At 46.5% G+C, this 17,801-nt stretch overlaps 2 protein-coding genes across 2 annotated transcripts; one reads left to right on the top strand and one right to left on the bottom strand.

Annotated features, from left to right (window-relative positions):
* Window positions 1-420: 420 nt before the first annotated feature.
* Window positions 421-1,104, top strand: LOC123095942 (histone H2B.1-like). Its single transcript, XM_044517512.1, has one exon. The coding sequence runs from the start codon at window positions 512-514 to the stop codon at window positions 968-970; it is 459 nt and encodes a 152-aa protein (XP_044373447.1). The 5' UTR covers window positions 421-511; the 3' UTR covers window positions 971-1,104.
* Window positions 1,105-2,089: 985 nt separating this feature from the next.
* Window positions 2,090-4,496, bottom strand: LOC123095943 (iron-sulfur assembly protein IscA-like 1, mitochondrial). Its single transcript, XM_044517513.1, has 3 exons — window positions 4,052-4,496; window positions 2,652-2,769; window positions 2,090-2,560 (listed from the first exon to the last, which is right to left on the bottom strand). The coding sequence occupies exons 1-3, from the start codon at window positions 4,239-4,241 to the stop codon at window positions 2,467-2,469; spliced, it is 402 nt and encodes a 133-aa protein (XP_044373448.1). The 5' UTR covers window positions 4,242-4,496; the 3' UTR covers window positions 2,090-2,466.
* Between the last annotated feature and the right edge of the window lie 13,305 nt (window positions 4,497-17,801).

Consider the following 17,801-nt stretch of genomic DNA (forward strand, 5'->3'; position numbering starts at 1 on the left):
CTTTTGAGGGGCTGTCCAGAGTCGCGACCAGGCATGTTCACGGATGTTTAGGGGCTGGATTTCCCAGTCCGGCTATATATGCTCTAATGATTAATAAATCTCTTCTTGCAAAAATAATAATTAATAAATCTCATTTTTGATTAAAAAAAACTCACTGTGCTATTGCTCAATACAAATCGGGCGAGCGCCCGGAATTTCTCCATGAAATTCGCGCCCGCGGGTTCCCTCCATTCTGCCAGAGCGCGCGCGGAAAGCACACCCACAATTTAGCCAGGCCAGCGATCCGCGTCGAAACGCATCCAGCCCGTCCATCCCAAAAGCGGCGAACGGCTGGTATCGCTTGACATCATCGATCCGCGGCACCACCCCTCCACCAATCAGCTCTCGCCTCTCCCATCTATAAAATTCTCCGCCCCCTCCCCGTCTTCCCACATCTCATCTGCAATTACCCACCATCTCCTCCATATCCTCCGGCGAAACCCAGCCCCAGTCCACCCCACCGTCCGCATCCATGGCGCCCAAGGCCGAGAAGAAGCCGGCGGCGAAGAAGCCCGCGGAGGAGGAGCCCGCGGCGGAGAAGGCCGAGAAGACTCCCGCCGGGAAGAAGCCCAAGGCCGAGAAGCGGCTGCCGGCGGGGAAGTCGGCCGCCAAGGAGGGCGGCGACAAGAAGGGCAAGAAGAAGGCCAAGAAGAGCGTGGAGACGTACAAGATCTACATCTTCAAGGTGCTGAAGCAGGTGCACCCCGACATCGGCATCTCCTCCAAGGCCATGTCCATCATGAACTCCTTCATCAACGACATCTTCGAGAAGCTCGCCGGCGAGGCCGCCAAGCTGGCGCGGTACAACAAGAAGCCAACCATCACGTCCCGGGAGATCCAGACCTCCGTCCGCCTCGTCCTCCCCGGCGAGCTCGCCAAGCACGCCGTCTCCGAGGGCACCAAGGCTGTCACCAAGTTCACCTCCTCTTAGGCTGTTCGTCTTCCTGTGTCTCGTAGTTAGCTGTTCGGGTGTGTTTGTGGCCGTGTTATCCTGTAAGAATCGCACCGCGATGTTTCTGTATCTCGAGAAATGGTAATGGTGCCTGCCTCAATGTTCAGTACGTACATGCTAGTCTTATTTTGTTCTGGTCTTGAATTCTTGATCTCGAGTCAAGGTGCTGATCCTCTCCTTTCTGAGAATCATGTGCTCTTATCGGCGGTCTTAGACTTTGCTTTTCCAAATTCTGTGTGAGATTGTACTGTCTGTTAAATTTGCTGCCCCATGACACGATCTTCCAGTTCTGGAGCCATGTTTCGTGCATCAAAACGAAAAAATCAATTGGCCGGAAGTTCAGTCGCTCCTAAAAATCAATCGAGTTCATGTCAACCGGTGTCGTTCCAGTGGGAGCGAAAAGTTGTACCACATGATTCGTTTTGCAATAATGCCAACAGCAGTTCCGAATTTCTGCTCGACGGATCTGATAGTTCGTTCCAAGTGGTTTATGACTTCTGTTTCATTACTGTTTGTTTGTTGTCCCAGTCTTCTGTTTCATGGCTGATATGCTTCCTTTCCTAATCGCACTGCACATCCATTTTTGGTACTCGAAATGCGACAGTATTCATGCAATTTCAGTTCCCGTTGCAGTCCAGCAGGCATTGCTTTGTAGTTGGACACTGGTAATTCAGAGAGTACGCTGTATGCTCTCCAAGATCAGCCGCACAACCGCCTCACCGTCGTGGTAGCAGTAACATCTTACTAGCAGGACGGCAGCCAAACGTAGCTGGTTGATCGGTGGCAGGAACGCCGTGCGGCGAGAGCACGGCGCGCCCTGGAGTCGTCAAGTGTATGGCAAACAGAAACTAGTCTATGAAAACATGCAATATTCTGCAGTTCAAACTTCCAATGCAATCGATCACATCAATTACTGACAGTAATATCAGATGCGATCTTCAGTGTGTTATGTTGCCTGGCTTCTGCTGCTGTTCAATTCCGGTTCCAGGTCTGCCAAGAATTCGACCTGGGTTCATCCCAGTTCTAGCTTAATTTAAGTACTTGGACATTATATAGAGGCTGTGTCAATTAATTTGGACCAGAGGGAGTACATAAATCTTCAAACAAGCAAGAGCTCCAGATTTATTTTTAACCAAGATAAATGCCATAGATACATCCTTTATTTCCACCGGGAAAAACACCAGACGGCATTGTATCAGAAGAATGCTTTCTATGTTTATTTTGACCATCGTGCACTCGATATGTTCCCAAACAAGAATTAGTGAGCGTAACAACAACACAGGGCCAAGATGAATGTAAGAGTACCGGTAACAAGCTGGTTCATCCATCACGTGATTAAATCCACTGCAGTGTTCACTACCTGGATGCAAACGCAACAAGCTTACAATGGCCGTTGCTTTCCAAGACAAAATTATATCAGTAACTAGAGCCACCACTGCACATGCTTCGCTCTATTTACATCATCGCATGACGCATCATGACGTAGATCCTTTGCTGCCCGTAGTCATGAAAGATTCACCGCATCCACACTCCCCTTTCGAGTTCGGGTTTATGAACACAAACTCTGACCTGCAACGCAAGCCACTATCAGTAACCAACAAGAGGTAAGCCAATGGAGGTTGAGAACAAGCATGTTCTTCACAGAAATTAGAGACCATACCTGAGTGGATCATCAACGAAGTCCATCTTGGTGCCGATCACATGCATCAGGGCCTTGGGGTCAATCAGTACTTTCACACCCTTCTCTTCAACAAGCTCATCAAACTTCCCTTTTTCTTCTGAACAAGGAGAGATTCAACTTTGGCACGGACAGCAGAAAACAGACGAAAGAAAATGCGGAAGCTAGTTCAATCTACACAATGATAAGATGATGCTACAGTCGATATCTATTCTTGGTTTGTTAAATTAGGCTCAAAAGTTCTTGAAAAAAATAAATTAGGCTCAAAAGATTGATCTATCAATGGACAGAAATAGCACCCCGTTAATTTGTATGAATATCTGACCAATGCTACGGTTGATATGCATTCTTGGTTTGGGAAATTAAGCTTAATAGATTGATATATTTACTAACAAAAAATAAATGTGTGCCACGCTGGGCACGGCTCACTAATCTGTACCAACATCTGACCAAGGCTGTATAATTGTACATACGGGCAAGGCTTTTTATGACACAGGTCGGGCAAAAACATTAGATCGACGAACTAATAATTGGAGAAATTGTTCAACCAGATGTTACTAAGAAAACTAAACATGATAGGAGTTGAACAGCACAGCCTACATATCGCACGAATGTTCAGACTACTAAACATCATGGCCTCGCTCTAACATAACAAACATTTAAGCAAACAAAATATACAGCATGAAACCCTGCATATTAGATGTTGGAGGATGGGGGCAGGGCCAAGCAATATAACAGCGATTTCACGTTGTAACTTATGAATGCGTATGTTCACTTCCCCTCCTCTTCTACTTATACAACAATCTCAAAGAAATGGTATACCAGGGACATGGACAGATTGATTACCTGACAAATTAATTCACTAAGCTTGGTGAGATTATCTGGCCATTTAATTCACTAGGTTTGGCCAGATTATGTGGCCATTAATTCACTAGGTTTAGACAGATTATGTGGCCATTTAATTCACTAGGTTTGGCGCGTATATTGCTGTAACATTGAAGAGTTTCTGCATAATATTTTGCAAGATGCAAAGCATGGTAGCTTCATACCTCTGAAATGCTGAACTAATTAACTTGAAACTCACGCATTGGAACAGCAACACCGGGCAATACAACATGCAATATATACCAGTTGAACCTATGAATATGTTCACTTCCCCCCTCTGAAACTTGTACAGCGATATGGCATGCGAGAATTAAATTATCAGGCCAGTTGATTTCATTAGGTTTGCTGTGTATATCGCTGTAACATCGCAGGGTCATCTAAACAAAATTTTGCAAGATGCAGGGCACGACAGCTTCATCCCTCTAAAACACCGAACCACCAGCAACAAGGGAATTTCAACATGAAACAAATACGCTGGAAACGCGAAGCTAGCATACCGGCATAATTCAGCGTGTAGGACAGCCCATTGCAGCCGCGCGCCTTGACGCCAAGGCGCAGGTAGGGCCGCTGCCTGAGGTCGAGGAGGTGGCGCACCCTGGCCGCCGCGGCCTCCGTCAGGGTGAGCGCCTGCTTCCGGGCGGCCGCCCCCGCCCTCTGCCCCGCGGCCCTCAGCGCGGACGACGACATGGTTCGCCGGCGCGGCGGCAGGCGCGATTCGTCTTGGCAGGAAGGGCCTTGCGCGGCAAGATTACGCCGGGGCGCCCTGGATCTTCTCCCTCCTGGCGCGGGTGCTCTCCTTCCAAGGTCTCCGATCGAGGGCGCCGGCAGCAGCGGCGCGGCTGGATCGGCGGTGCCGGGGCGCGCTGGCGTGGGGCCGTAATCCCCTTTCGACGAATGGACGGACGAATTTGGGGTGGACGGAGGCGTCTGGAAACTGCTCAGGTTATTGGTTCCTCTGGGCCAGACCCATTCGGCCCATCAACTTTGGATTTGGTAGTTTTTTTAGCTGCCTGCCACTTTATAGGTTTTTCTTCAACAATTTCTTTCGTGCCAGAAATTCATAGGAAAATCAAACTTTGACACGCTCACCGTTGTGCGTGCCGATTTACCTGGCTCGGTGTCTCAAGCTCCTCGACAAGTTTGCCTTCGCCACCGGCTTAAATATCACTCCCTTTTTTTTTTGGTGAATAAGACACACATACAATTTGAAATCGTGTTTGACCACCGGTTTAACAAACAAAACGTGGGTTATGTGAGACAAAAGTCATACCATCGAACTCGTATTTGAAGAAAGCTTTTTATGGTATAATTTTGAAGTCACATAATTCATGTATTACTAGTCTAAATGATGATCAAAGTTAAACATTAACATACATGCACACCTTATTGGAAGAGCACTGCTATGCACACGATGCATTCACACAGGAGAAGTCACTTTGGATTGCCTCGTTTTTAAAATCCGTGTGGCTTCTAATCATGTCGTGCACGGATCGTGCATGAACAGATTGTGCATGCAACACTCTCGTATTGGAAGGGAGTAACTCTGATCCTCATGCATGCCATAATGGTGTGCTCGACGAAGTTGGTCAGATCCTCGGGTTAACATTAAAGGCATCCTCCAAACATACTACACCTCTCTCACAGTTTACAGGGCGTGCGCGTATCCCTAGATCATCAATTTGACCAACCTAATACAAGTCATATATTAAAAAAAAATACCAATATAAACTTGAGATGTTCTATTTTCAAACGGTATAGTTATTGTGTTATATAATTTATGTTAGGGTGCTAAAATTGACAACCTAGGTATACGCGCAGGACTTGTAAACTGAAACGGAGGTAGTACCTCCCCCCCTCTGTTGTGTGAGAAGAAAGCAGTCAAGCCCCCATGCCAGGGCAGACATATACCTCCCTGGTTGGCGGTAGAATTATGCTAATCAACGCGGTCCTTGATGCCCTTCTAGTGCATTGATGAAGGTGGTGGAGCTTCATCCATCTGTCGGTAAAGCGATGGATGCATTGCACCGCTCCTTCCTCTGGGCAAACGTTTGACAGGTTTTGGGAGCTCAATACCTTGTTGCCTGAGGGTGCGATTGTCACCAAAGGAGGAGGGTGGTCGTGCGAATAAGTAATTTTACCGGTGTCGGGATGTACCGGTGGGCAATCCACCCTCCGTCATTTTCATCAAGATCCGTGCAGGTTTTATACTCTATTTTCAGATATCAGACTACACATAGCAATACATGTACTAGTGTCAGATATTGTCAGCTTTTACAGAAGAGAGAGAGAGAGTTAGAGTAGAGACAATGGTGCATGCATGCATGCATTCACTCACGGGATACATATGACATGCATTTTATTTTCATCCACATATTTTTAATGACTTGTATCTTTTGAACCAAATGTTCATTATTGAAACTTTTTGTATATTTAAATTCGTGGTGACAAGATCTAGAGAACAAGATCAATTTTGGATATGTTTGAAATATATTTTATTTTATATGTTTCAATTATCTTTGAAATCACTTTCATAAAACACTAAATTGTTTCACTATTTTAAGAAGTTTTTTCTAGTGTTTCGCTCATTTTCACAAACTGCAATATGAAACTCACAAAGACACAGATATATTTGATATAGTAGTAAAATAGAAGTTTAATATATTCAATTTAGACGTGTTTGACTGCAACTTAGACGTGTTTGAAATAGTCAATTTCACATATTTTAAATAAACCTATTTCACTAATTTCTTATTTCTATATTTTAATTATTTTTAATATCGCTTTCATAAAACATAAGATTGATCCTCTATTTCATAAAAGTGTTTTTGAATGTTTCGCTAATAGAAGTTAAAAAATCATTTCACTCGTTTCAAAAATAGATTTCACACATTTCAGAAAACACATTACTCTCATTTGCAATACTAATTTCGCTGCAAATTTAAGAAATATATTGAAATATATTCCGCTCATAAAAAATATCAGTTTCAAACACTGAAAAATTAGTTTCACAACAAAAATTGGTTTTATTTCACTTTTATTCAAATAACTTATTTCACTCATTTCAGAAAACACACTGCACTCATTTACAAAATATATATTTCACCCATTTCACTAGTTTCAGAAAACTGATTTCACTCATTACAAAATATATATGAGAAACTAATTTCGCTTCGTATTTATGAAAAAAAATTGAAACATATTTCACTCAGCAGAAATATCAGTATCACACAATGAAAAAGTCGTTTCACACCAAAATATATATTTCACTTTTTTCAAATAACTCATTTCACTCATTCAGAAAACACACTACAGTCGCTCAATTGAAATAATATATTTCACTTGTTTCAGAAAACTGATTACACTTATTACAAAAGATAAATTTTACTAGTTTCAGTAAAACACATCACAGTTACTCCATTGAAGAAACAATTTCACAAGCTAGAATATGAAACTCACAAAAAAAACTATATTCGGAAAAGTGTTTCAATCATTTCAATAACTGATTTCAATCATTTCAAAAATTGTAATTTGAAATGAGTGAAATTAATATTTTGATATGATTGAAATAGTAAAAATTAAACTAGTTTAAATATATTCAAGATTTGTATCATTATAAAGATCTTATGTTCAAGAATTTGAATATATGAAAATTTTAAATAATAGAACAAAGCTGTAAAAATATTGGTCATCTAAAAATATAACCAAAAATAAAATGCATGGATTTGTTTGAGAGAGGGGAGAGATGCTGCATGCATGCGTACATTCCACTGCTCCCTGGCATGGACCCTACTAGTCTGACATTGATTTGACTATATACAAAAGGTCACCTGTCTCAATACATGATTATACATATGGATGGACCCTACTTATGCACAGATCATAAAGCATGTGGAGGATGGATGCGGCTCCGGTACATCCCGCCTCCGGTAAAAAGGAGTTTGCGGGTGGCCGTGTCATTCGCTCTGTCGCCACCTACAATAAGTGCCTCCTCCTCAGGTTGTTGCTCCGTCTTCACTCTGTCCGTGGCAAATTTGACAATTTTGACCTGGAAACGAAATAAATTCACAGAATGAACTGGGTGCGAAACTATTTCACACCCCTAACCCTTTTGTGTAGCGCCCGCCACGCCGGTGCCACACCCTACGGTGCAGCGCCTAGCTCCGGGGCGTTGCACCTCTGTCCACCGCGGCAGCCCATGGGCCCGCACCCATTAGTGCAACGCCTCCGAGCTAGGCGCTGCACCTGTAATGTGCAGCGCCTAGATAGGCGCTACACGTGTAATGTGCAGCGCCTAGCCGCTAGGCGCTGCACTGTGACTTATCTGCAAACGCGCCAGCCCTCTCCTCCCCCACCCTCCCCATTGGCAGTTACAGAAAAAAGGGCGGCGGCCATCTGCACTCCCCCTCTCAATCCCCTCTCCCAAATCCTTCCGATCCGACGATTTGGTCCGTGCATTTGTTCACCAATCCATCGTAGAAGGTACTCTCCTCCGATCCCCTTCTTTCTATCCATAGAAAATATTATATTTTGAAGATTTGGGGAACCCTTGTTTGAATCTTGCATGTATTAGATTTGGGCAACTTTTGTTTGAATCTTGCATATATTGGATTTGGGGAACCCTTGTTAGATTAGAATGTGGTTTGGATAGATAGGTTGACATGTTATTTATATAGTTTGGATACATAGATTGACATGTTATTTCTATGGAGAAGTAGATTGACATGTTATTTGTATGGAGAAGTAGATTGACATGTTATAGTTTGGATACATAGATTAACATGTTATTTGTATGGAGAAGTAGATTGACATGTTATTTCTATGGAGAAGTAGATTGACATGTTATAGTTTGGATACATAGATTGACATGTTATTTGTATGAAGTAGGCCCAAGTAGGGGGAAGCACCATATGCTTTGGATCTTGCATGTAGTAGGCCTACTTTAGTTTTTTTGAATTGAAAAGATAATCGTGTTGACAAGAATGCTTTGTTGAAATTGTTAGGATGGTTTGGCTTCTCGATGATCATTGGGACAAACAACACCGGTCGTACGCTATGTCGGTGCAGCAGCGGGTAATACTGAAAGTGGCCGGTGTTATGAATTTCGTATGTTTTTTCAAACACAAATGCCCCATATGTAATGTTATGATTTGTTTGTTTGTAGGAGCTTGCACCTCTGAAGCTTCGGTCTCACGGGATCAGCCTTGGAGGGATGCGCTATGATGAGCGGTACACACCTTATGTTAGGGAGGCAGGACTTCTCCCTTTCATTGAGTTGGTCCGCCGGTCGACGCCACCCAACAATGCTGCAGCACTCACCGCGCTTATTGATCATTGGAGGCCGGAGACACACACTTTCCATCTTCGGACCGGGGAGATGACCGTGACGCTGCAGGATATTGCTATGATCACCGGTCTTCCTATCGATGGCAATCCTTTATGTATGAACACCGATTCTGAAGGGTGGCGCGCGCAGATGCAAGCCCTTATCGGTATGGTTCCTCCGGAGCCTCGGGAGCCAGAAAGGGAAGATAAGAAGAAGGAAAGAGTCGCAGCGGGCGCTACTTTCACGTGGATATCATCGAACTTCGCTCATTGCCCCGATGATGCTAATGAGGACATGGTGAAGACATATGCTCGTGTCTACATGTGGTACGTGATATCGAGGACAATGTTTGCTGATGGCACAGGCAAGAATGCTCCATGGATGTGGCTGAAGGCGTTGACCGTCTTCGATAGCAAATGGAGTTGGGGTTCGGCGACACTAGCTTACTTGTATCGACAGGTATGAAGTTGTTTCCTTTTCACTTCATTGATACATTATCAATGCGCTCTTGCGGCAAATTTGACCATGTTCTTTTTTATGTGCAGTTGGACGATGCCAGTTGTAGGCACACTGGAGGTATTGGTGGTTGTCTGCTCGCACTTTCCATATGGAGCTGGGAGCGTTTGCCGGTTGGACGACCTAAGACCGTGAAGTACGAGGATTGGGACGATAAAGACGACCCACTACGGCTCCCCACTTGGGCTTACAAGTGGGATGTGTTAAATGAGACGACGGATGATCCCTCGGTAATGTACAAGTTGTACAAGAGCGAGCTGGACGCGATCACGCCTGAGCAGGTGAACCGACCTTGCATAAGTGATTATCATGCTTGTATCTTCACTCGATATCAATTTTGCATTCAATCCCATTTTGCAGGTGGAATGGGAGCCGTATGGAAAAGGAGAGAGTTTTGGTAACCCTATAGAGTTCAGGCTTAATCCGATGTGCATTAGGGATAGGGATCTCTGGCATATGCGGTGCCCACTGATATGCAACTGGGCGGTTGAGCTTCACCTGCCACATCGGGTGTTCCGCCAGTTTGGTTTGTTCCAGCCACACCCGCCGGAGTGGGAGGACACGGACAAGTTGCTACACGCGTAAGATATAATTAACCTTGAGCACTTAGCAGCTTCTCGACGGTTTCGATGATGCTAATATTCTGTTTCTAACTTGCAGGTTGGATAGGAAAAAGCAGCGGAAGATCAAGGATTGGGCCAGCCATCACAGGAAGTATGTCGTGCAGTTCGCTCTTAGTGTGGAGCAAGCAAGGGCTGGAAAACGAGCCCAGCTTCGTGAGCACTGCCCGATCGCGTTCAACAACTATCTCGCATGGTTTCTTGCAAGTACCCGCGTGGAGGTATGCCAGCCGGCGTATGCTGAGGAGATTCTGGAAGAACCCACCGTTTTTGATGAGGTAGCCCAGCACCAGTACAACGCATTAGTCAGGAAAGGCAACTCGGTGATCCCTTCAGCTCCAATGATGAACTTTGTGGTTAGCCCTTTTTGCTTTTCCATTCGCACTTTTCACATCTTCGCTTGCCTAACACTTTGATACCGTTTCTGTTCATAGCGTGCCCAGATCAAGAAAGCAGCTGACGAGACCGAGACTATTCTGGAAACAACCCCGGCTGGCAAAAGCGATGGGGAAGGTGCACTTCGAGAATTCATTAAGGTTCACATCTCCTTCAAACTAGCACTTAACATTTGTTGGTACGTTCCATGTCTCATTCACTTGTACATGTTGCAGCGCCAGGGCCAAAAGTTAAGGCGGCTATCAAACCTTTTCGGTTGTCGTGACCCCGAGTATGTATCACCAGAACGGTCTAGGTCGGCGACACCATCAGATCCCGCTTCGGGGCAGAGCCATGGTGAACCTTTCGAGGATGAGGATGTGGGTGTGGTCACCCAAGAGGTATGTCATGACGATATATATCCATTTGTTGATGCATTGCTAACTATATCCTCACACACGGTCTTTCCATATCTTTTGTTGATGCATAGGTTGCTGATGATATGACCTTGGGGACGTACCGGGCTCGGTCTGCATACGAGTTGAAGCCTAGGAGGGGAATCAACAAGTACACACCTGAAGACTTCACCCAAAGAGGCAAAAGGACGGTCGGCACCTCGCGGATGGCGGCTTTGGATGACTATTTGGATGACGATGTCGAACCGGAGGCGGAGCCGGAGCCGGAGCGGGTTCCTCTTCCTAGGAAGGTGAAGAAGATAAGCGTCAAGAGGGGGGAGGACCCAGCAAGCGTGGAAAGCACTAGTCATCTTAGTTTTTTTATAATGTTGAACTTCGAGTGCGAATTGTTATGTCGTTGAACTTGGAGTGGTCGTACCTTTTATGTCGTTGAACTTGTAGTGGTGGTAGCTCTATGGTCAACTGGAACTTATTGTGATGGTTCTTTCTAAGAAATGATGTCTTTTGTGAACCCTTTTTGAACCTGAATGTTTGTTATACTAATTGTTGAACTGTGGCTGAAAAAGACCCAGTAGAGGGGGGAGGAGGCACAGTAGGTAGGCCTCAAGTTTCAGGCAAAAAATTGCTAAGTGTTTGTGCAGCGCCTAGCTTGGAGGCGCCACACTCTATAGTGCAACGCCTGCGAGCTAGGCGTTGCACTGTAGAGTGTGGCGCCTCCGTGCTAGGCGCTGCATATGTCTGTAACTAGCCATACTTCTGTTGCTTTCTGGATAGCTACAGACATATGCAGCGCCTAGCTTGGAGGCGCCGCACTCTACAGTGCAACGCCTAGCACGCAGGCGCTGCACTATAGAGTGTGGCGCCTCCAAGGCTAGGCGCTGCATATGTCTGTAACTAGCCATACTTCTGTTGCTTTTCTGGATAGCTGCAGACATGTGCAACGCCTAGCTTGGAGGCGCCGCACTCTACAGTGCAACGCCTAGCTCGCAGGCGCTGCACTATAGAGTGTGGCGCCTCCAAGCTAGGCGCTGCACATGTCTGCAACTAGCCATACTTCTGTTGCTTTTCTGGATAGCTACAGACATGTGCAGCGCCTAGCTTGGAGGCGCCGCACTCTACAGTGCAACGCCTAGCTCGCAGGCGCTGCACTGTAGAGTGTGGCGCCTCCAAGCTAGGCGCTGCACATGTCTGCAACTAGCCATACTTCTGTTGCTTTTCTGGATAGCTACAGACATGTGCAGCGCCTAGCTTGGAGGCGCCGCACTCTACAGTGCAACGCCTAGCTCGCAGGCGCTGCACTATAGAGTGCGGCGCCTCCGAGCTAGGCGCTGCACTGGTCTGTAGCTATGCAGCGAGAACAGAAGGTACTTTACAGTTTGAGGCACTTGGACTTGGACTTAGTGAATTTTTTAGCTATACAGAGAGCCACAACAGCTAGGCGCCACATGGTAGATTGCAGCGCCCAAGTACTTCACGACACATAGTAGTTCATAACACATAGTACTTCACGACACATAGTAGTTCTTACAACCAAATCAAAGAGGAGACATAGTAGTTCACCGCACATAGAAGTTCACACAACCAAATCGAGGAGGAGACATAGTAGTTCACGGCACATAGTAGTTCACAACCAAATCACATTGGAGACATAGTAGTTCACAACCAAATCGAAGAGGAGACATAGCTCTATTGCGTAGAGCAAGGCCCCTTTCCCTTCTTCTTCTTCCTCTCTTCTTCCTCTTCCTCCTCCCTTTTTCTTATGAGGTGAGCCTCCTTAACCACCCTCTCCATGAATATCTGATTGTCCCTCTCTTCTTTTTCAGCTGCAATTGCCCAAAGCTTCATGGTTCTTTCTTCAAAATCCTGTTGACGCTTCTTCTGTGCCTCCTCAACTTTCCTCATCAACGCTTGCTCCCTAGCGCGCATCGCATTTGCCGCACTCTGTTTTCGCTTCCTCTCCTTCTCAAGCTCCTCTTCCTTCTTCTTCTTTAGCTTGGCTGCATCCTCCTCTCTAAGCTTCTTCGCAGCCTTCTCCCACCATCCGGCCATCTCATCTTCGCCATCCTCCTTCATCGTTGGTTTGTTGGGTTGGGAAGCCGCCATACCTACAATGAGTGGAACATAATGGTTAGTAAGGACAATAAGAACAAATGGAAGCACATATGAAAAAGAAGAACATATGAAAAAACAAGAACATATGATACATTATAGTTAGTGAGGAACATACGGAAACGGTCCATCTAGGTATCCAAACATTCCTCTATAACGAACTTGCGCTTGTCCATCACCACGGCCAAGTCCACCACCAAGGCCAAGACCATCACCAAGGCCGAGACCATCACCACGGCCATTACCACCACGTCGAGCTCTTCCACCACCACGGCCGAGACCACCACCACCACCTCTACCACCACCACGGCCTCTTGTAAGTCCAAGTTGCCGACCTCTTTGTTGCCTAGATCCTCTTTGGCTAACACTTGGTTGGCTAGGCACTTGTTGGCTACCACTTGGTTGCCTTGGCACTTGTTGGCTACCACTAGGTTGGCTAACACTTGGTTGGCTAGGCACTTGTTGGCTACCACTTGGTTGCCTTGGCACTTGTTGGCTACCACTTGGTTGGCTTGGCACTTGTTGGCTACCACTAGGTTGGCTACCACTTGGTTGGCTCCCTTGTGTAGCTCCATGTTGGCTTGTGCTTGCATCATTTTTCTTGGACCTTTTCCTTGGTTTGGTACATTTTCTTTTGTTGTGGCCATGACCTTTGCACTCCCCACAACGGGAGCTCTCACGAGGCTCTTGGAATTGGTCGTTGCCCGCTTCGCGGCGCCCACCATGGCCCCATCCGTCCATGTCGCCTCTAAGACGCTTTGTCTTACGTCTACCCCGTTTAACAACCTTCAACTCCGGATCCGGCCATAGTTGAACTCCATGATACTCCGGCCATTGTGATTGGTCAAAGTATGGGTGAAAGCGGGGAGCCCATGTTTTCTTGACCGTCATGATTGAGAACTCCGACTCCCTCACGGTGCGTGGGTGATTGATGTCCACATTCCTAACGCGGCCGGCGGCATACAAATGTGAGCATGGGAGATGAAGCAACAATGGCCTCCCGCAAGTGCAATCACATTGTGTTAACGACACCTTGAAAGCCCGACCTCCATGTTGCCGGCCATCATTTGTGGTTCCTCCTGGCTCTTTCACTTCGTACTTCCACTCTTCATTGTCATATAATATAGCTTCTTCTGAGTCCGCCTTCCGTGATTGAAATAGCAACCATTCATCAACTTTGGGTGGGAACTTGTACTTGTACTTCCGTGGGTTCTCACCCGCTATCTGTGCATCGGTTTCCATCGAGTACTTTACAAAGTACGCATTCATCTTGTCAAATGTGTATTGAACTATTGCCGTCACGGGTAATCCACGTGCACCTTTGAGCACCCTATTGAAGCATTCGGCCATATTGCTTGTCATTTGACCGTATCTCCGGCCATCTTCATCAAAAGCACGTGCCCACTTGTTCCGGTATTGAATGTGCCTATTGAGAAACTCTTGACCCCCGGGATCAAGTTTTTTGTGTGCGAGCAATTTGTTGTACAAAGTGGCGAAGCGCTTATCGGAGAAAGCGAGACAACAATCTTGAAGATCATCGGCCAACTCCTTAAGGCCACATGCCCTATAGAAGTTCGAACAAAAGTGCCTCATGCACCAGCGATGGTGCAACGGAGCATGCCCGGGAATGTCAATCTCCACGGCGTTAAGAATTCCTTGATTCCGATCCGATATGACACAAATTTCCCTTTGAGCGGGTAACACCTTCGTCCTCAAAAGATGCAGAAACCACTCCCAGTTGTCATTGTTTTCCACCTCAACCAAAGCAAATGCCAATGGCAACACCCGGTTATTGGCATCACTTGCTATCGCAACCAACAAGGTGCCCTTGTATTGTCCGGTCAAGAACGTGCCATCAATTGCGATGACCGGCCTACAATGTTCGAAAGCCCTCACACATTGCTCGAACGCCCAAAAAGCACGGCCAAATACTCTGACTTTCCTTCCTTCATGAACCGTTGTTTGGTGCCCATGAGGCTCGACCACATGAACCATGCCCGGGTTTGTCGCGGCCATGGCTAACAACAACCTAGGGATTCGGTTGTATGCTTCCTCCCATGTACCATACAACATCTTAAATGCGGCTTGCTTCGCCTTCCATGCCTTGCCGTATTTCACCTTGTAATGAAAGATGGCTTTCACAAGGTCAATGACATGTTGGACGCTCATTGTTGGAAGTGTGGATATTGAGTTGGAGAGCCTGTAAGCGATGAACTCGGACGTGAGTTGTTTGTGGTCTTCGGACACAATCTTGCCATCCACCCTTTTGCCTTGGCACATGTGAGTTGGCACACAACTCACTACATGCCAAGTAGGACCTCCTTTCCATGGTCTTGCACGCACAATCCACGGACAACCGCCACGGCGTCTTGCCACTCCTTGTTGGACCTCCTTTCCACGACCTCTACCACCACCACGGCCTCTTGTAAGTCCAAGTTGGACCTCCTTTTCATCTTCACATGCACATGCAACCGTGTAGCGCACATTGACGTCCGAGTGCACCACCTTGTGTGGACGATAATGCGTAACCGAGTAGTTGTCGAGCCACATCTTCAAATCCAACAAGCTGTCGAACTTAGAACCTTTAGCAATCCGGTTCTTGTCGTCTACCAAATCACGGTGAGAGCTTGGCCTAACCCCAAGAGGTACACATTGGCCACCATCTACCACGGCTTCATCCGCGAGACTAACATCCTTGAACAATGTAGTCCGATGATCCCGACCAAATACCTTCTCGAAAGCTTCGGCCTCCTTCACCGTGAACCCCTCCGCATCAACTTGTTCATCGGGACCATCGTCATCCGAGTCCGATGCATATGCACGGGAAAAAGGGATGGAATGGTCCATTGTCTCTTGCAAATGATATTTGTCGAGATCACCCACATTGTTGTCATGGAGATCAACTTCATTGTCATCGTCCGCATACTCATCATTGTCCTCTTGCAAAGATTCATCTTGGTTGTTTCTATAAGGGCTCAATGTTGGCCTCACTTCTTGGGTCAAAAGAGGTTCAACAATTTCATCTCGCTTCAAGGATGGGGGGCTACTAGCAACCAAAGGGGAGGGGTTCCGGTTCAAGTCCAAATGCAAACTTGAATCAACCTTCTTCGTTGCAAATAACTCAAGAGCCTTGTCTAGTGATTCGGCCACCGTCTCCTTGTATGCAACCCAACGTTGCTCCGAGTTTACACGCATTGTCTTCCAACGGATGTGCATTCCAAAACCAACATTATGCCTTCCCTCCAACTCAATGATATCACTAGGGTCCATCCAATTCAAATCTTTCCTAACTTGTTGCAAGAGCTCCGCATAGCTAGGACTACTATCAAACACCATGTCAAACTCATCCGGGTCCGGTTCTTTATTGCCTTTCAAAAAGGCGTCTTTGTCCCCATGATGAACAAACACACATGTTCTTCCCATCCCTATAAGCAATGAACACAAGGTAACATTGCTTCCATGAGTACTAATCCATGGATTAACACCGAATACAAACCCTAATATATATATGAAACAACAACCCTAACCCTAACCATAACCCTAACCCTAACCATAACCATAACTCTAGCTCTAAACCTAACCCTAGCACCAACATAAGAACACCCATAAGAATAACCCTAGCATACTAACAAAGCCTAATCATAGAAATTGGCAAACAAACATCTCACATCTCCATGCAAATCTCTAGATCCAAACAAAACTAGGGTTTCCCCAAACTACCAACAAATGAGCAATGGGAGAACTTTACTTCGATCAAAACAAGGGGATCGGAGATTATTACCTTGAGGGAGGGTTTGACTTCGAAATCCACGGACAAATTCTTCAAATTTGCAAGATTTGGAAGAAGATTTGAGAGGGGGGGAGAGTGGGAGAGGGGGCAAAGCTCGGGGAGAGAGTGAAGAGTGTGTGGTGGGGGGGAGGGGGGCCCAGCCAAGTGGCTGGATAAGTCACAGTGCAGCGCCTAGCGGCTAGGCGCTGCACATTACATGTGCGGCGCCTAGCTCGGAGGCGTTGCACTAATGGGTGCGGGCCCATGGGCTGCCACGGTGGACAGAGGTGCAACGCCCCGGAGCTAGGCGCTGCACCGTAGGGTGTGGCGCCGGCGTGGCGGGCGCTACACAAAAGGGTCAGGGGTGTGAAATAGTTTCGCACCCAGTTCATTCTGTGAATTTATTTCGTTTCCAGGTCAAAATTGTCAAATTTGCCTCTGTCTGTCCATTGGGAGGATGGATGGGTGACTGCGCCGGCTTGGGGTGGACATCCCCCTCTTGCTGCTTTGTCGGTGGTCACCACCGTGATGACATGTCAGCACCCATGTTCATGTTGCTCTGCCGCTGGCACCTCTAGGAGCACAAGAACAATGTCGTTTTCAACTCGGCAGTGTTTTGTTAAAGAAAACTCGCAAGTGCCTTCACTTCACCTTTTGCCAACCGCGTCTACCACGCGGTGTTAGCACGACGATCTCAGCTTGGTTGTGCCTTCGTTCCCGCGTTTTAAGAAGCTCCGCCTGCATGACATGAGCACACGATCCTCATGCAATCACGACCGCCGCACGCCGTTCCTACGGAGGCAGATACATTGTGATATGCATAAATGATGTCCCCCTACACACCGCCCACCTCAAGTGGGGATGACAGGGAGAATGGGGAAAAAAGATGCCCCACTGACAAGTGATTCTCACGATTTGGAGGCAGCCAATATGTCGACTTTGACCTTGCGCATCACCTCATCAGCCTTCATATGCATATGTACTGCGCTCCGTATGCGTTATATAGGCCGCCAATATTGCGACTTTGATAGGGTTGCTCAAAGTGAGAGAATTTACCCGGGTTGAAATCGATACACCGTAGACGCAGTGTTTAATACTACTTGCCAATTACATTACATC

This window comes from Triticum aestivum, chromosome 4D (assembly GCF_018294505.1).
Source record: "Triticum aestivum cultivar Chinese Spring chromosome 4D, IWGSC CS RefSeq v2.1, whole genome shotgun sequence".
Taxonomy (NCBI): Eukaryota; Viridiplantae; Streptophyta; class Magnoliopsida; order Poales; family Poaceae; genus Triticum; species Triticum aestivum.

What these genes read in the sequence shown, in the direction of transcription:
- LOC123095943 (XM_044517513.1), bottom strand. Translation starts at nt 4,241, where the DNA reads ATGTCGTCGTCCGCGCTGAGGGCCGCGGGGCAGAGGGCGGGGGCGGCC. An exon ending in CTACACGCTGAATTATGCCG is followed by an intron (nt 2,770 to 4,051) that starts GTATGCTAGCTT and finishes CTCCTTGTTCAG; the next exon opens with AAGAAAAAGGGAAGTTTGAT. An exon ending in TTCGTTGATGATCCACTCAG is followed by an intron (nt 2,561 to 2,651) that starts GTATGGTCTCTA and finishes CTTGCGTTGCAG; the next exon opens with GTCAGAGTTTGTGTTCATAA.
- LOC123095942 (XM_044517512.1), top strand. Translation starts at nt 512, where the DNA reads ATGGCGCCCAAGGCCGAGAAGAAGCCGGCGGCGAAGAAGCCCGCGGAG.